This window comes from Eublepharis macularius, chromosome 7 (genome assembly GCF_028583425.1).
Source record: "Eublepharis macularius isolate TG4126 chromosome 7, MPM_Emac_v1.0, whole genome shotgun sequence".
NCBI classification, from domain to species: domain Eukaryota; kingdom Metazoa; phylum Chordata; class Lepidosauria; order Squamata; family Eublepharidae; genus Eublepharis; species Eublepharis macularius.
In genome coordinates, this window is record NC_072796.1 from 50,401,036 (window position 1) to 50,421,560 (window position 20,525).

The following is a 20,525-nucleotide window of genomic DNA, read 5'->3' on the forward strand; positions in this document are numbered from 1 at the left end:
AGCAGTTGAATATAACATTCTTACAGTCATGAAATCACAACACATTTTTTTCTTTCTTAGAGTCTATTAGGTCTATGGGCATTATACTTTAATATAGTCCAAGACAAAAGCTACTTTTGATGACAACATATAGAAGAGTTTCAGATTGTGAAGCCTTTTTTATCACAAGAGGTGTGTTCACATGCATGCGCGTGCACATACATAATATCCCTTATGCAGCATTTTGGCACCTTTTTAAATTTCTTATACTTAGGGTTTTGTTCAGACGACGCCTCAAAAGGAAGAAGGTCTTCTACAGTTGAAATGAGATGTAGCCCTCACCACTGCCTTCCTGAATAAACTGACCGAATGGCTCTATAATATGACTGTCTTTTGGATCGTCTCTAAAGTTATCTCAAGACTCGCTAATATGAACATTATAGAAACTCTATAAACTGGACTTTGGTTGCCATGAGTAAAGGACACCAGTGGGAGATATAAGGAACAGACTCTCTGCAGGGATTAAGGAAGGCATTGGGGGGAGGGGGTCCACATTCACAAATGATCTTTAAGTGCTTGAAAGTAAACCCCAAGTATTTGTCATTGGTCTCTTCTGTTCCTAGACCAGGCTGAAAAAACAGCTGAGCTAGAAAGTACTGGCCAAGCAAGGAAGAACTCAACAAACCCTTCACAAAGACAGGTCTTCCATTCTTCTTACTAGAATAAAACCAGGAAGAACAAAGAGAGGAGAAAGGCTGAGCAGATGCATTGAAATTTCTTTCTGTAGACCTGTTTCTGAAATGTTAAGCTAGCTGTAACAAACCTTGGAACCTGCCCAAACTGGTTGATACAGCTTAGCATTATTTAGAGACCAGAGAATCCCACCTGTAGTATCTTCAGGAAACTGGAACAAACAGCAAATAACAGTGCAATCCTAGGCAGAGTTATGCCTTTCTAAGCTCATGGATGTCAATGGATTTTAGAAAAGTGTGACTCCACTGATTGCATTACAAGTGTGAGCTTTCATTCCTGATCCCAACAAAGAATTAGAAATTATGGCTACCCCCAAACACTGGTGGTAAATGCACAGCATCAGTTCCTCTTCAAAGGACTAGCATCTTGTGAAGGATAGGTACCTTACAGTAATAGCCCAGGTAGATCATAATAAAAGAGTAATAATCTCAGTCACCATCACACTCAGACCATAACATGGGACTTGCACGCAGGGTGACTCTCACACAATCCTCTGACCTTTCAGAGGTCTTAGATGGTGCTAGTGAGGGTGCCCAGCAACAACAGTGAACAGTTAATTCCAAGGGTGTTGGGAAGAAAGGATGGGGGGAAGGCCAAACTAATGTCAAAAATGTTTTGTTTCACATTTAGACACTGCAAAAACATCTGGATTCCAGTCAAAGACTCCATTTGAATTGCCAACAGTTTTGTACTGGCACAGAAGAGTAGAATCACATGCACACTTTTATGAGCTGTTTTGATCTCAGATGAAAAAGGTAATGATAATGCTGCACGATGGGTAATTTACTACAGTTTGACAGAACTGGGATGGAACAGCAGATGATGATTTCCTAGACGTGGATTTGAATTGCTGCTCTAACATCCCTATGTATGCAAATAATTTGAAGAGGAATAAATTTAATCAAAATTGGAACTTTGGCTTTCCATGTATGAATATAAATATAGTATTTACAACAAGCTTCCCTGTGTTGATGGCAGAGAACAAGTATCCCAGTAAGAATGTGTATTTTTACTATATTGCATACACTGCAATCCACAGTCATTAAAACCAATAAGGAGTTTTATTATTTGCTTCAATCTGATGTGAATCAGGGCCTCAGATCTGAAATCTCTTGGGATGGCTACAGTTGGCTCTGTTTTTTTATGACCATGTGTGCTGTGTGACTAGTGGACTTAAAGACTTAAGACGGCTTTTCATATTCAACAGTTTGATGTTAGTACTACTAATTCATAAAAGACACTGTAATTCATAAAAGATCCAGCCAGCTTTTCCATTGGTGAAAAGGGAAAAAGAGGGTCCCTCAATGACCACCCAAAAACCTATGATGAGGATCATGGGACAAAATTCATGTGAAATGGGGGCTGTCATTAGTGGAAAAGCTAGCTGGCTCCAGCCTCACTACTGTGTACATACAGAAAAGGAATCATTTGTGGAGATCATCCTATTATCTATAGAAAATCTGTCACAAACAATGATGGTGCACCAATGCAGCATCAGGTCAATTGTTGCTGTTTTTAATATAGAAAATGAATTTTCCAGATGTGCTGAAACATTCAAACTCATTCCAGCCAGAAGGAAGCCTATGTAAAAGAAGGCTGTCATTGGAAGAGATAAAGTTAGGAGCTACATTTAAAAGCTCCATTTCTATAAATATTTGGAGACGGGTAAGTACCAGGAAATACTGGATCATAACCATAATATTTCATACTAGAGTTACTGTTTAGATGACAGAACAATGAATGAAACAAATCATATAAATCACATAATGAGTTAGAAATTTGGAGTGTTGAAATTAATGTAATTTGTTTACTTTTTTTAGAAAGTGGCTTTGTGTATTTAAGTCAATGTTTCTATTCCTTATAATGAAACTAATTAGCAGTACCCTCCTAAAAACACTTTCCTGGGAGTAAGCTCCAGTGAGTGGACTTCAGTAGGATTCTGAGTAGACCTGTTTAGGATTTCACTGTTAGGGTTATAAGTAGTTGGCCTACTGTGAACAGAAGCTTTTTCTCCCGAGGGCTAATACAGAATTTTTAAAAAGGTCACATTAACTTATGTTTGTCTTAGATATCTCAATATCCAGTGTTTGTCTTTACATCTCAAATTCCTTTCATGTGATATGGCAAGTTATAATTATAGTTTAAGTGCATGGCCTGCCATTCTGGCATTTCAGGCACCCATGGCCATTCGGCTCATAAAAGTGGATGGTAAAGAACCATGAGAAGCATGTCATGGCCCTACCCAGTCATTACAAAGTTTAAGCAGGCTCCTTGGTGAAACTCTAACATGCAGTGAAATTAGTATGATTGTATAGCGACAGTCATATAGTGATCTCTACTCCACACACACTGGTCAAGCAACATTCAGTACATTTACAGTAGAGCTGTGTCATAGTCAGGGCTTTTTTTCTGGGAAAAGAGGTGGTGGAACTCAGTGGGTTGCCCTCAGAGAAAATGGTCACATGGCTGGTGGCCCCGCCCCCTGATCTCCAGACAGAGGCGAGTTTAGATTGCCCTGGCAATCTCAACTCCCCTCTGTCTGGAGATCAGGGGGTGGGGCCACCAGCCATGTGACCATTTTCAAGAGGTTCCGGAACTCCATTCCCCCGCATTCCCCCTGAAAAAAAGCCCTGGTCATGGATATGGACAAGACTCAAAAATAGAAGGGAATAGTTGCAGGATAATGCAGAATGTTTCTGCGTACCATAAACAGAGCTGGCCTAGCCTCTCAGCTAAACATGCCAAAAAGGGAGTTTAAAGACCCAAGCAGAATAGCCTTGTAGAAAGGCAAGAAACAAAGGAGTAACACAACTGAGGCCCAGGTGCAAAAGCGTCTGAGAATAGAACGAATGTCCAACTTCACAGAAGCAAATATATAGTTAAAAGATAGGGTGTATTGGTTGCGGGGCAACAGATATTCATATGTATGAGAAACATAATCACTGTTTTTTAAACAGACTTTGTTTAAAAGTACCAAGAACAAACTAACAGTTTTATTTATTTTGGTGTAATAGTTAAGAGTGGCGGTACTCTAATCTGGAGAACCGGGTTTGATTCCTCACTCCTCCACTTGTAGCCAGCTGGGTGACTTTGTGTCAGTCACAGCTCTTTCAGAGCTCTCTCAGCCCCACCCACCTCACAAGGTGATTGTTGTGGGGATAGTGATGACATACTTGTAAACTGCTCTGAATGGGCATTAAGTTGTCCTGAAGGGTGGTATATAAATCAAATGTTGTTGTTGTTCTTATTATTATTATTACTATAATATTTTAAACAATATTAAAGTATGGATAACTTCGTATTGTGTTCAAAGTTATAAGATAATTAGTTAGCCAAGAACATGACCCTAATCAAGTGGGGCAGCTAGCTAATTGTTAGGAGATGATTTTTAAAACCTATAAATACAGAAAGCTGAATTGATTGGGAACTGCTCCTTGCTTGTGACCTACATATATTTGGGTAAGTTATTTTATAGACTCATATAATTGCTCTCCTTTAATTATCTATGTAGCAGTATTGGGTGGTATAATTTTCCATTGAGTTAATCAGTGTTAAAATTCAGAAGCCCTGCTCTCTATGCCCCCATCAGAAGAGGTCTGGTAAGTGATGACCAGAGACAGAGTTTTTTCAGTAGGGAGACCCTTGCCTGTATAAAACCCTTCCCTGTGAGCCTCACATGGTACCTACCCTACTCAGCTTTAGGCTCCAGGCCAAAACTTAAATTAAAAGCATGGGTAAAAAGATAAGAGGGCAATCATTTAAAATTGTTTTTACAATCTGCTTTTAGCCTGAGAACTGGTTTGAGACCCATTTTAGGCTGCTAAATAGTTTGTGCTGTTTTATGCTTTGGCTGGGTTTTTAACAGTGCTAAATTATTTTGAATGATTTTTGAGCTTTATGATTTTATCATCTTTCTCCTTGTAGCCTGCCTCCAGCAGTGTCTGTGGAGAGGCGAAATATAAATTTCCTAAATTAATAGATGTCAAAATCACAATATTTGTCTAATTAAGTTAGCTTTCCTTAGAGAACTCATATATATTAGTTCCCCCATATGTGGGTTTGCAAATTACTGTTACACATGCAAGAACTGCAATTTTTCTAAACAGATTAATTAGAAAAATACAGCTTTCATTTTTATATCACTTTCAACAGACCCCTTCAGAAACCAAGACTCTTCTCTGCAACTATTCACAACACTAGTAATTTCATTCTTGCGACGCCCACAGTTCCCATACAAAAAAAGAAGGCATGAAGGAAGGAAGATGGAAAGGCTATGATACAATAATACCCACATTTATCCCCAACTCGTTTATTTTCTCTCAGTGTTTTCTCCTCAAAGAGTCATATCTTTGTAGAATGGATCTGGATGGTCTGTTTTAATGACCATTAGAAGGCAGTGGTTTTTCTATATGAAATGAGAAACATGGTGAGTGAGTGGGTTGGATCTCACTGAACATTTCTGCTAACCTTTTCGGGTTTTTAAAACCAATTCTCCCTCACACTGTTCCAGAAGGGGGCATCCCCTAGAAGTGGATTTTGGGCTGCAGTGGGAGGGGAGAAAATCAGAAGGATCAAAGTAATTTCTGGCAGGGTGCAAGCCATATTATCACTACAGCGGTCCAAAACATAATCATTTCAAATGTCTTGTCAGTCATAAACTCAGTGGGTTCATGAGTACAAACTATTATTCTCAGCTTCAGACCCCCAACCCACTTGTAATACAGGGATAATACTGGCTTACTTAACACAGCTGTTATAAGGATTATAAACTATGTAAACTGCCAAAAACCTTTACCTATGTTGGGGCTTCATGAAGCAGGTGTAATGTTTAAAAGCTCCCTAGCCTGTTATGCTGGTTTATAAACACAGCATCCGCACATCTGGGCCACAGAACACTAGTATGCTGAGGCTGCAAGTATGGAGACCACAATAAGATTTTAAAGATGATGGTTGTCATGTGGTAGCCAAGAAGTTTAAGTTCCATCTTGCTGACATTACCCTTGCAGTAATTTATGTAAATAGCTCTGACCACTTAGGGGAAAAAAGTAAATTATCCCATTGGTCTCAGAAAGACACAGGGTTGCCATTAACAAGACCTGTCATACAAGCATCACAGTAAAAAGTAAATTTCCTTTGGACCCTTTCTGGCATTATCTGGTATCTTGTAAAAATTACTACTTAGAACAGGCATCCATTTAAAACATATATTTTGCACTGATGTAACCTTGAGCATTCCAGTGCTGATTTGGAAACCAAAGTCTAGCAGAAAATGCAGGAGGAACTTTTAAAAAGATCTACAAAACTGTGACTCGTAAACATATTTTCACATGTAAACAAGGTGATGCAGGATACTATCAGACTGTGAAAAACTGAAATTCTTCTTCACACGTCACAGGGTGGAACAGGTATTACACTGACAATATTGCAAGCAGCTTGATTTATATTTATTTGTACAGCAAATGTTGCAATAAATTATCCCTCTTATCATCTAGATCTCAATCAGCACTTCAACAGAAGAGAAATGATGAGCTTGTACTCCTAGTGAAAGTCAGAGTTGCTTATTTCCTGCCTAAAAGTAATGTGATGATGTATTCTCACCTTGACAGGTGGGGACAACGATTGACTAAAATAGAAACATGCATTGTTATTACACATGGTGCGCCAACAGGCATATTGTTATGTGCCTTACATCTTTCTAATCTCATAAACAATGGAAAATGTAAATTATAAATAATGAAGGCATATGATCTGCCTTGGACCAAAGCTAAACTGAAGGCAGAATGAATTTTTCAATATACAATGGCCTCAATCCAGAAAAAATAAGTTGAAGTTGTCAAGTGAGTATCAAGTGGACAAAGTAGTTGACTTGTGAACAAACTTAAAGATACTAACAGTGCAATTGTAAACAGAGTTACTCCAATATGAGTCCACTGAAATCAATGGGCTCAGATGGGTACTCTGTATAGGATTTCACTGTAAACTTACCTTAAAGTGAGTTGATCTTAAAGAAGCTTACTTGGGTAGCCATGACAAGAAACTTAAAAATACGGAGGTATGCACTAACTGAGAAGAGGACTAATTATGTTACGGCCACTAAATGTGCAGTTATGCAAAAACTACAGGGATAAATATCCCTCTCAGGAAGCCCAATTCTAATAGGAAATATCCAAAACAAAATAAGTACAAAATAAGTGGCACAAAAATAATGTTGGCATGCTTCTACTAGTCATCTTTCATAACCAAAGGACAGCTAGAAGTATATTCATGCAGCATGATGAATTTGGTAGGACCCTGCTGACCCCCCCCCCCGCCCCCCCCCCGCGTAATCAGCAGCCAAAAAGGGAACAAAGAAGGGATAACAAAAAGTGAGGCTAAAGCACAACATCTCTAGCCATTTTTCTTTGCCAGTTGGCAATGGAACATGTCTCTGGAGAAAATATGGGCAGTGCAGATTTTATACTCTTTGGCCTATTTTTGTCTTTACTCAATCAAAAGCCCATTTGTCTCATTTCAACAGTCTCCATTTGAATGATAAAATGCACGCTAATTCCTAAAAGAAACAATCTCAACTATCAATGGTCCAATACCATCTCATGGTCTTTTTTAAAACACAAAGTAATCTAAACGTTTTAAAAATAATTTTATGGATTTTATTCTCCAAATAGCGTAATTTGGATGAGTCTATCTATCTTGTTGAACTTTTGCTAATGTGTGTCAGTTTTCACTGTCTGTGAGATGAAGGAAGAATTATGTGCATTCATACTATGTCCCTTGCAGAAAGAATACCATCCATTATGGCCCAGTTCCTGAAAATTACTACATAGTTACTAGTGGTAATGCAACTGCGTGGGAACAGCTCCTAGAATGGCTATAGAAATGTCAACCAAAACACAGCAAACCTTGGAAGAGAGCTTGCACTAACAAGGCTGAAATCACACAACTGAATGAGGAACTTCTCTACACAAAAGCTTTGCACCTCAATACAGAATACATGTGAACCTTAGCATCAGGGGACTGATGCATTCCAAGAACCCTCTGAGGTTGTATAAGAATGGAAAAAGAAGCCAGGATGAAATTCCAGAAACAAACCTTATATATACAATAGTGAACAGGAGGAGGAGGAAGGAATCAAGAACCAATTCCATACCCACCTATGTATTCCCAGAACTATCTTTGCCTGAACAGTCCCACCCTAATTATGTCATCCAGGTGTCACTGGTGTGTGTATAAATTAACTAATACTGTGCAATATGTGTGCTTTCTTTTTTTATCAGACATACTAGATCTCCTGCACCAATCCAACTCCAGTAGGACCACCAGTTCCTGTACTGTTTTAAATATTTATAAAAACAGTCCCTACCCTTCGTATTCTCTTGGCTTTATTAAGATCAATTTCCAACACTTCCAAATGGCCTTAAAAACCCTAGTCCTGTGCCTTTAAATGAAGCAGGTGAAGCTTTTCCCACCTGTTATTCTCCATATTAGGAAGTATTTCACTTGCTAAATTTCTGCATGTGATGCTGATGTTAAAGCCACAGAAATACGAATGGCAAAAATACTGGTAACTACAATCATACCCTAACTACCATCTGCCTTGAGCAGCAAAGAAATATAATAAATTAATAATTTCCCTTAACTTTTCTACTTTTTCTCCGAAACAGCCATCTTGGGCCTCTAACAGTTATCCTGAAGACAAGATAATAAACCCACGCCGATGGAGTAATGCAGCAAAATCTGAGAGCAAGGGAATTACATGGTGGAGCAGCTGCTGTTTATGAAAATTGCAGAAATTGATAAACTAGGGATGGTGAAAATATAGAACATAAAGCTGCATTGTGAAGGTGGAAGTGACAGTTTTGTATTTCAAATACGGATGGCCTTTTTTTCCTTTTTCAAGCAGACTGGTGTGCCCTGTATGCTCTGAATGTCACCTCTAACACTGCTAATTTCACAGTACGTGATAATAGTTAGAGTTTAATCCTGTGGGGAAAAAAATATGTGCACTTGGGGGGGGGCATTTTGGATGACTCCTCGCTCCTGTCGCAGCCCTCTAACTCCCTCCTCATATTTCCTGTCACCCAGAAGCAGCATTTGGGTGGGAATTTGGGGATGCAGCAGAAGGGAGAGACAGAAAAGTTTTCCTGTGCACAGTTTAAATCCAACCCATGGTATTATGCCAAAATATTTCATTGCACCTATCTTTTTGGCTCACTCTTTACTTTAAGCTATAGTGTTTTACTTGTACAGTGTGTTTCATTGTGAGAGGTCAACACAACTACAACACATGCAAATCTCTTATCATTCAAAATGATAATTCTCAGTGCTTCGACTTTCTGAAGAAAATGTTTTGGGGATAATTAGATGCAGCTTAGTGAGTTTTAGTTATACAGCAATCATGTGAGACTATCTTTATGTGAGGTAGAAAATCTTTCCCTGCCTCCAAATAATCTATTAATGATGTAAAACCTCACTACCCTTTGCTAGATTTATGGCAGCAATAATATTCATAATGTATCTGCCAGACTATTCTCCTTTTCAATTTTGATTATCTGACTGCTACTCTGTGGTAAGCTTTAACTACGCAGAGGCAAGATGTGTGAAAGCCATTCACATTAGATTTATTCTTGAAAAGTAATGGCTGTCTAAAACAGAGCTATAAAATATAGCCTCTGTCTGGACTGTAGTACACTTCTATGGCTGCATACTATTAATTGTAACCTGGATAACAGGTGTTTGCCAATTTCTCTATTTTCTGAACATAAAAAGGGATCAAATTTCCCCCTGGCTATAGAGGTAATGTTTTCTTTCAAGTGCAAGTTACAAAAAAGCATACCAGGAAGTGTGTCATGTCAAGATAAACAGAATCACAGCTTACTAATATATATTCAGGGGCAGGAGGAGTGTCAGATTTATCTTCTTGATGTGAGGTATAAAAACAGCCCGGTTGCCTGCCGGCAATGCCATGCAAGCCGGGGGCCGCACTTTGCCTACACGGAAGGAGGAAAGAGCGGTATTGTTTCCTGGGCATCCAGGACTTGCCGGGGGGCGAAGCCTCGAGCCTGTTCAGGCGGCTCCACCTTACCCCAGCCGCAGTTGTTGCAAACTGCGCTAGGGCATGAGCAGAGGCTTGGCCTTGGCAATGGCTGGATAGAGTTGGGGAATACGGAGCGGGCTGGTGAGCACCCTTGCCGCTTCTCCACTGATGGGGAAAAGGGGTCCTGCCAGGAGCAGATGGTACTGCTTGTGACGGCTGCCATGCTGCGTGGGCAGACTGCCTTGAGGAACCCCAGGAGCAAGTCCTTACGTCACTGCTGTATGGCTGAGGCTTAGAAGCTTGAAAGGGTGGATCCAATTTGCCTGGCCAGCCAGGTCACAGCCACCCTCTGAGATGGCCCACACCTGGGGCTTTGGGGCTTGCCCAGACAAGTCAAGACAGAGGTCCAGGGGGTGACCACATGGCTTGACCTGTACTGCTAGTCGGCTCTTGTCAGAGTTGCTAGTTGATATTAATAGTTATAGTCAATTAATAAAGTGGTCCTTAGAGCCAAGACTGGCATCTGTCTCTTCATTCTGACTGGGGTGGCAAAACGGCCCAGTCAGCTGCCAGCAATGCTGTGCAAGCCGGGGGCTGCACTTTGCCTCCGCAGGAGGAGGAAAGGATGGCGCTGTTTCCCAGGCATCCAGGACATGCCGGGGGGGGGGAGCCTCAAGCCTGTTGTTGCAAACACTCAGCCCACCCTCCTCTCCCTATATTGGTGTAGGATTAGCCGGCTGCTGTATTCAGAGCCAGGTAGGAATTTTTTCCTCCTTTTACCCAGATTGTCGTGGGGTTTAGGAGGTTTTTTGCCTGCCTTGCACCTTTGTGGAAAACAACAAAGGGAACTCCCTGGGTACACGGATGACTCAAAAACACAGCAACCAGGGTCACAAAAAATCAAGCAATCATTGCTAGTATATAATATTATATTATTCCAAAAGTGCAGAAGTGCAAATACATATCAACACAATTTAAAGTGCATATATATACAGGAAGAAGGTAGTCTATCGGATAAACAGTAGATATATTCATATATTACAACAAATTTTCTGGTGGTGAGAGAGTGCAAACGGATGGAAACATTCCGCCTATGCGTGGAAACCATTGCAGTCTCAGGTACACCGATAGTTACAGCTGTAACTATCGGTGTACCTGAGACTGCAATGGTGTGTGGAGTGAAGAGAGATGCCAGTGGACATCCATAGAGTCTAGCCCAAGAAGAAGAAATACCGAAACGGGAATTGGGAATAGCAAGTTAAAGCCCGTCGGCTAGGTGTCTTTGGACACGTCCTACTTCCATCCTTGGACATATGGACAGTTTCCACTTCTGCACTTTTGCACTTTTGGAATAATATAATATTATATACTAGCATTGATTGCTTGATTTTTTGTGCCTTGCACCTTTGTCAGGGTTGAAGTAATTGGCATGGTGGTGCTGGTTAGTAATGTCATGGGGCTGGATAGAGTTGGAGAATAGGGAGCAGGCCGGTGAGCACCCTTGGCACTTCTCCATTGATGGAGAACTTAAGTACATGTAGTACAAGTTTAAATCTCTGAGATATTCTTTTTAACTAATAATAGCTTCATTCATCTAAAAGCAAGTGAAAGATAAGATGAAAATATTTTGACTTGCCTCCAAAATGCAAAGAAAGTCTGACACAAGGAGTTTCTTAGGAAAGGAACACTCTCAATGCAGCAACAGCAAGTATTTGTTTAGTACGGTCAGCTTGCTCATTAGAAAAATTAAAATTATAGCCTGATGCTCATGAGACTAAACCACAATGAACTTAGCAAAACTAATTCCCAAGTCAGTTGCATGGATAACCGCCCCCATTAAAGACAGCAAAACTTACTTTTGAGTAAATATGCATGCAATTTGATTAGAACATGATTTTCAAAACACAAAATTTACAAGGCTGAGAAAACCTTTGTAACCCAAATTCCAACACAGAACTGCCAGTACATTCACACACCTGACTAGAAATAAATTGCCATACTTCCCTGGAACTTTATTCATCCCTCAAGCTACTTTTTCAGATTATTGCAATGCTCTTGTGATATCTATATTCTTGCAAAATTTTATTTAAATACTGTTTGGACTGCGCTGCACAGCAAATCTCATTAAACACTCATGTGCAACACACACACACTGCAATATGGTCTCCAACACTGATGCATACAGAACAATTTAAGTCCAATGCATGCCAATATACAAAATTTTAGATAAATTCTATGATGGATACAGATCTTACAGTGAAAATCTATTTCTTGTGTCCAGGCAAAGAGTGTTAGGAATGAAGCCTGTACAAAAGAATTCTTGAACCCGTACTTGTGTTTACTAAACTGAAAATAGGGTTGCGCTTACTGATGTTCCTTGAGTCTCTCTTGTGCAGGCCAGCCACAGTGAAAGGTTTCAAGCTTTAAAGCTCTAGTGACGGAGCCTGCAGATACCATGGACTGGAGCAAAGTAAGGAAGTCTTGCCATGAGGCTGTCTGGTGATGGATAGGATTGTGCTAGGTAGCCATGGAGCTAGAATGGAAGGCCCGGTTGCAAGGGCCAAGAAGTGGGGCAACACTTGAGGGCGAGCACTTGGCATGCTGGAAATGGACTGGAAGGAGGAACCAAGATCGGACTGTGCAGACATCAGGTGCCCCTTATGAGATCCCATGTAACAGACAGACAGTCCTTTTGTTTTGTGGAAATGTTCTAAGTAAAACAATAAAACTCTACAGACATCTAACTTGTGTAGAGCCCTCTCTGATTCCAAAGGACAGAAAAAAACACCAGTAAGGTGATGGTCCTGGGCAAAAACTTAAGGCTAGCATGGAGCACTATCTTCTCCTGGAAGAACTGGATGGAGGATCCACTCTAAGCGCTGTCAGTTCCCTAACCCTTCTGGCGGACATAAACACCACTAAGAAACTCAATCTTCCATGACAGTAATGTCATGGGGCAAGATGCCATTGGTTCGAATGGTGGAAATATGAATCTGGCAAGACCAAAGATCGGCTCCATTGTGGAACTGATGTGGGCCCTGGGGGAAACGTTTGGATGAGTCCCTTCAGAAACTGTTTAGATGTGTAGTGTGAGAAAGCTGTTTTGCCCTCAATTGACTCATGGAATGAGGATATAGCCACTAGGTGGACCACCACTCCAACACCATTAAGATTTCTTCTTGCTTCCACCAATAGGTTAATACTTGACGATGTACATGTCTAGGAATTGATACCATGACATTCTCATATTTGTATTTAAAATGCCTGTTGTTTAAAAAAAAATTAAAAATATGACAGGGGGAGGTTCTTAGTCAGAAGTTAGGTTGGCTTGAAGTTGTTGGCTGGGGGGAAATAACTCACACAAAAAACTTAAAAATATTTTAAGTGGGATAGAATATCCTGAGAGGAAGAAACATTCTGACAGAAAGGTGTTCTGATGGAACAAGGAGACAGAGTGTTCAATCAAATTCTATGAGGAAAACAGAACTGGTATAAAGGAAAGAGACATAGAGTAAAATTGTAAATATATATAGTATATATTGTAGTATACAGTAAAATTGTAGAAGGAAATACAATTAAAAGAGAAAAAATGCAGAATTTCTGGGGATGAAAAAGGAGGCTCTGATTCAGAAGTGCAAAGTGTTAAATTTACCTCATGAGGGGAAAAGTGTGGAAGAACTGAGAGTTATACTGATACAAAGTAGTGTGGAGCCTAGTAGTACTGCAACTGAGGGCCAAGCTACACATGACGAATGACACTTGAACGGCAAGTGTATTTCTCCCTGTTCACTTGCCCTCCACTCAATCCACTTGCCATTCAAGTGTCATTCGTCATGTGTAGCTCGGCCCTGAGAGAAACCCTGAGGGAATGTATACCACCAGTCCAGAACATTTAGAGTTTATGAGAGAACAAAAACAGTTTGAAAGGGAAAAGTGGAATGAACAAAAACAGCTTGAAAGGGAAACGTTGAAAGGTGAAGCAGAACAAAAACAGTATGAAAGGGAAAAGTGGTATTTTCATGGCAAGAGACTAACAGAAGTACTTTGCCAATGCCTGCCTCTGCAACCTTGGTCTTCGTTGGAGGTCTCCCATCCAACTACTAATCAAGGCCAACCCTGCTTACCTTCCAAGATCTGACAAGATCAGACTTGCTTGGGTTATCCAAGTCATGGTCAATCAGGCACTAGCTTAAAGTAATACAACTGAACGCTAGGACTGCACAAAAGTACATAGTTTTTTATTGGCTTGCCAAAAGCTAATGTATTGTTGTCAGTCCGTAGTCTGTTTTGTTTTGCTACTGTTTTGCTTCACCGTCTTTTTGTTCGTAGATAGGTAACAAAGTTACTTACTGGTTAAATATCTGTCCTCCTTCTATCTTTCCTTCCATGGAAAATTTACTGTGTTAAACTAGGAACTGTGTATACAACAGGCCCAAATGAACCCATTTTGCCCCACGACTCATTGTAGTTCTACACATGCAGGGGACACTCTTTACATGCCTGGCCTGACACAGGGACTGATTTGGGTAACATTATGGGTTAATCTATATAGTATGGGTATGATCAAATGCCTGTGATTCTGTGAACTAGTACAGATTTTATAACCCAGTTATTAACTTTTTGCATAAAGGTGGGAGTAGGTCCTGGCTCTGGGAGCACATATTTCAGAACTGGATTTTGAAAATAATGTTGTTCCAAGCATGTGTACATAATTTTTTTCACTATCAACAGTTCTTTCTACACATGACATCATTGCGGTGGGGCTATGAGAACACACTCTCAAGACCTAGATCTACTCCTTGTCACACATTAATGCTGGACCAAAAATCTAAATGGGCCCTAGAAATAGGGGAATAATTTGTTCTTGGCTGTCTCAAAGACTTGCTTCCATTTCTTTTATGCTTTCAATTGATCCCTCGTTTATATCTTAATGTTTCTCAGCCCTTTCCCCATATGATTTGTTGGTGCATGTCTGTTCCCCAAACCAAAGCAAAAAGGAGAGATTGTTGGCTTTAACCCTAGATGGCCCTTTATTCCTCCTATGTTTCCTGTGTACAAAGCCTCCATGTTCTTGTACTGATATACCCCCCACAGTTCAGAAATATGAAAATATGAGGGGCATACACACTATTGGAGAAACTATATTGCTGCCTAGGGCCATACAGGATGTTAGTGGGAGGGCAGAAATTGAATTAAAAAATTCCCAGAATAGAAAGCGTTTTTCTTTCCCTTGTAGCAGCTTGACAGGAAAAGTACTGAATTTCTAAGGAGGATTATTAGTAACAAAGTTTTATGAGACTGGGTATGAAGAACTTTGCCAAGCATTACCTCATCATGCCCAATTAACCAGCACCTTTGATTAGCCAGTTTTCTCAAAACATTTTTAGCTCTTTCGAGGTGTGTCAGCTCATCTCATTCTCAAAGCATTTAGAAATCCTTATGATAACTTGGGCTGCCATGGTAGCCAAACACTCAAACAAGTAAAGAGAAAACATGTAGGAGTAAGAATACATTAAGAGCACAGGTGATTGTATGCATATAGAAAGGAGCAAGTATATATCTGTGCATGTATAATGCCAAGGTTCCTCCCCATAAAAGAGTGATATCTAGCTTATCGCTAGTTTGCTGGCTTGGTTCAGTGGCAATGGGAAGGAGATGCCATAGGCACTCTGCAAGTATCAGGACTCAGTTGGAGCAGATGTAATATTTATCGGATGCAGCATCTCTACTATAATGGGCATTCCAACTGCATCTATTACAAACGATAACATATCAAAATGGGTGGGGCACAAAGTGGAAAATTTTAGTGGGTGCAGTGGTGGTGTCTAGTTCTAAATGTGCTGACCCAAATGTGGCAAAATCCACACTGTCTTAAACAGAGATGGCTGCAGTATAGGACTGGGCTCCCGTATGTTCCATATTTGTGCAGAACAGGGAATGTTAGCAGGGCTGCACTTATCTCTTCTACAACACTTGGACATGATAAGCTTCCAGTGATAATTTTTCTTATCCATGAACTCAAAATACGTATGGAGAATTGGCCACATATACACATCTTTATTGTATTTGGTTGGACAGATGTGACTGATCAGTTGACTGAAGAAAGCCTGCTAAGAATAAGTGAAAAACAGTGGGGTGGTTTCACAATCCTATTTTATTTTCTACAGGGAAGGGAAAACACAGGAGAGCCAAGAATAACCAGTTTCATTTATTCTAGTCTCTTGCCATGAAAACCCTGCCAGGGGTCGCCATAAGTCAGCTATGACTTGAGGGCACTTTCCACCACCAAGGATTGAAAAATAGATTCACCTTTTTCATTACTTCTCCATATCTGATATTTGTTTCTATTCCACAAGGCTGCCTATGCAGAGACACGCAGCATGCTTCATTTCATTTCCACACACTAGCGCGAGATTGCAGGGGAGTGCCTGAACACATTTAGCTCAATTAAATGTTGGCACTGTAATCAGTTTTTTCCAATTACCCAGGGTGGAAATTTTAAATGTCAAGCTGTCCACTGTGAATTGGTACCTCCCATCTACATTTCCTTGTAGCAGGAAGCTAACAGACTATATACACATGAAATAAGCAAATAACCATAAATTTCACTTTAGATATCATTGAATGCATTTTTTAAATACAGTATACAATTAGTTAGGAATTGTTATGCAATTTGCACATTGCATATGCTAAAGATGAAGATGATACTAAATGATTAACATGGCATTTTGGTAAAAGAACAAAACACAACTGTGTACAATTTGGATCATCCTCTATTAGCTATCTCTTTGGAAAACAGAACTTAAATTGTTCCCAGCTGAAAATTATTCCCAAACTTGTATTTTTTTTTCAAAAATTAAGCGAAGAACATGTTTCAAGGAAGATTTTTCTGAAAGCAATTAAATAAATGAGGGCCGCATGAGAGAAATGCCAGGCCCTAACAAAACAAATCTTTCCCTAGCATGTACTACTCCAAACATCCAAATGCCAGCTAGCCTTCCCCAAACTTAACACACAGGTATATACACTTACTCTCTTGTTGCCTCCTTTGGGCTCAAGAGATGGGGGACAGCCCCCCCCCCCCGAAAAATTCCCTGACATGAAGCAACTGTCAGTAACAGCCTCTTGCCCCCACTACAGGATTATTTTATAGGGAAAGAATTCAGGAACATGATTGAAGAGCTGTGTCCTAAGAATCTTCCCATCTCTGAATACGTGTGGTCAGATCTTATGCAATGTAAAACCATGCAGTATTATAGCTTGGCTTTACAACTGTCAATCCCCAAATAAATCAACTCAAAATAAACACTAGGAATACAGCGCATGTACACTGCACGTTTACTAAAAACACCAGGTCATGCCAGGCTTTAGATACTGTAGTTCCTATGTCAGATATATACAGGCTGATCTTAATACCAAGTTAGGTGCACTTAAGCCCAACGGAAACCAATGGATTGGGCATGCTTAACTCTGCGCAGGAGCAGGCCAACAGTCTGTCAAGTACAAAGAATCTGTAATGTACTGGAACAACTTTTGTCTCACTCACACTGACAGAGCAATGAATCTAAATGCCCTGATGTAATCAACGAAGCAAGATGTCGCTGCTTTTAAATGCATGCCATTACAGGTACAGTAATATTACACATATAGACAGTCAAATGATGCATGGTTAAATCTGTAGATTTACTTTATCTATTTTACAGAATGCATATCCTCCTTTTCTGGCCTCACAAGGGCAATCAAGATGGTTAAAAAAATTCAAGCATATATAATAAAATTACATTTTAAAACCATTAAAATCAACCAAAACGAACAACACATTATTAAAACAATTAAAACCAGAACTAAAATACATACAAAGACATAAAAACAATTAAAACACTGGGTAGGAAGAAGCGATCACTGAGGGAACAAATGAAAAAAAAAACTTTAAGCTGGGATCAGAGTATATGAAAGAGAAAATGTGTGATTAAATGGCAAAAGAGGGTTCACTTGCTAATATTAATCTTTTTGGTAATCAGCTGCTATCCATCTTCCAGAGCAAAAATTATAATATGCTCTGAAAATAATTATGAAAGAAGGTCCCTTTATGCTTAGTACAAAGTTGAAGGGAAAAAAATCTCCTCCCTGCCTTTTTCTTGACAAGCCCAACAAGTTGTGTTAAAGATGCACATATTCATCAACTTCATGGTAACAATCAGCAGAAGGCAGAAATGTTTTAACAGCATTAAGACTTTGGGCAATTATTTTGATAGTTTAAAAACTGGATGTAGAATGATGTGGAGCACAGAACCAAAACTATAGCATAACATTGTGCATTTAGAAAATATACTGGAGAGAGTAAAGTTTGCTTTCAATTTCTGCAATGTAAATGTTGTTACTCATCAAGTACTTTTTCCTTTTTATATACTTTTACCAAAGAACTTACCTTATGATATATTACATATATGTAATATGGCTGTTACTGAAAATGGTTCTGCATGCTGTTAAAACAAGGGGATTAGCATGTGGAGAGCCAGTTTCGTGTAGTGGTTAAGAGCGCAGGACTCTAATCTGGAGAACCAGGTTTGATTCCTCACTCCTCCACCTGAAGCCAGCTGGGTGACCTTGGGTCAGTCACAACTTCTAGCTCTCTCAGCCCCACCTACCTCACAGGGTGTTTTGTTGTGGGGAGAATAATGACATACTTTTAAACTGCTCTGAGTGGGTGTTAAGTCATCCTGAAGGGCGGTATATAAATCGAATGTTGTTGTTGTTGTTGTTGTTATCAGCAGCACTATTGATCTCTATGCTACTGCTGCATCTTATTTGGGTCTCCCGCCAATAGCATACGGAAATGTAGTTCAGTCCTATGCAGAGTTAGGCAAATCTAAGCACACGTATTCGAATGGGCTTTAAGCACATGTAATTTTGTATAAGAACACTTTAGACAGGATCCAGGATTATATACTTCAAGGCACACAGAAGCATTTTGGCTGCAACCACCTACTGTAGTGATGCATAAAGCAGCCCATAGAGCACACAATCAGACCTGTATGGGTCTCCTTTTGAGACAATGATTTTACACTCAGTACATCCAGTAAGAGATCACCAGCTCAATAAGACACAGCAGTTGAAGAGATGAAGGAAGAATATCAATTACTATCAACAAAGTTTCTGAGGGCTTGCAAGGAGTTGTGCATGTGTTCTTTTCAAAACACAAAAACAAGCTGGCTTTACTGCAGTAAAAACCTCTATTACCTGCACAACTGGATGTCCCCCAGCCGATGCCTTCACAGCCCCTCGACTCCCTTCCGTTTCATAATGGGCTCTGTGATGGGATTTGGGCTGCACTTCAATCCGAAGTTCATAAGGTCCTGAGTGAGATGGCAACTGCCAATCCAGAGCAGGCAAGGATGGGCTGTAATGGAAAACAACAGGGATTAAATATTAACAAGCATACCATCATAAACCGCAAGAATTTCACACTATTACTTTAGAGGTCATGTTTAGCAGTTCATCCTTCATCATCTTACATTTGAAATTTCATCAATAGAGATAATGGCATGACATAAGTAATTTAAAAGGGAATGGTTATTTTATGAATGGCTGATGCAGATTTGATGAGCCAGGTGCTATCAGATCCTTAAACAAAATGGAAACATGTTTTGGGTTTTTTTTAATCTACTTAATGTACCAATCCATTAATCAAAAAGTACAAAGGTGGTTAGTAAGATACGGAAAACCTAAAAGTACAGTTCTACTCTGAAATGCACTTTGGGGAGTACCAGTACTTCAATGTATTCAATTTCAATTAAATCAGCAGCCACCAAAATTCTGCTGTTAATACAAAACTTCTATACGCCTCCCTGTAATAATCTGCTTAGTTTTGAACCACCCTGTAATGATTTGCCCTATTTGTTTTTATATCTTTTAAAACTCATTAATCCAACTCCCCTTTACTTTACCTTAAACTTATACCTTAGGAGGGCTCTGGTCACAACACTCCTTGTTATTCCCACTCACACAGAGCTTCAGGTTTCTCTACTTTACTGAAGTTTTTACTTCAAGAACACCTTCCCTCATGTTTGTGTGACCTATATATTACTACCTCCCCAAAAATTTTTCACTGCCACCAAAGGCTTTTGCCTTAGAGGTCTTCTGCTTAATTGTTACTACAGGAAGGCTTTGTTACAGATTGTAATTTAACAGAACGGTCCGCACGTGAGGGTGGTGGTTCTGAGGTTAAAAATGTGTTTTTTTCTTAAATAAAAGTAGAATTTATTTATACAAACATAAGCGTGATGGTTGCAGAGTACTGATAAGTGTATTGGTTTCAGAATTGTACTTAAGCTCAGTGGTTTCACACATAATTATCTCTTCTTAAAAGTAAATTCACATACTCGCTCACACAGTCTAATTTCCACACAGATCTTCAATAGCAGGCTAAACTCTCTGAGCAGGCTAAACTCTCTGAGTTAATAGATTAACTCAGGCTTTTCCCATATAGCTTGTCTGATCTAGATAGATTAATCTTTCTCTCAGATATACACAGACTAACTGAGGCACACACACACAGTTTCCCTGACTTAAGACAGAATTAGGCTCTCAGGCTTCCACATAATTTGTCTTAGCCAGCATAAAACCCCTTTCAGGCCTGACTACTAAACCGCCTCAGAACTCCACACAGATTCATTGAACTTGGCAGAATGAACGTATTCTCTGAATACACAGACATAGACTCTTAGGCTCCCCAGAGGGTGCCTGACTTAATGGCAGA

At 39.8% G+C, this 20,525-nt stretch overlaps 1 protein-coding gene across 2 annotated transcripts in view; it reads right to left on the reverse strand.

Annotated features, from left to right (window-relative positions):
* NFATC1 (nuclear factor of activated T cells 1) overlaps positions 1 to 20,525 on the reverse strand; it is a 179,511-nt gene that overhangs the window by 117,206 nt on the left and 41,780 nt on the right. For both annotated transcript variants that reach the window (XM_054984882.1, XM_054984881.1), the window contains exon 3: positions 19,007 to 19,166. In XM_054984882.1, the coding sequence (XP_054840857.1) occupies positions 19,007 to 19,166 (160 nt within the window). The remainder of the gene's footprint in view (positions 1 to 19,006; positions 19,167 to 20,525) is intronic.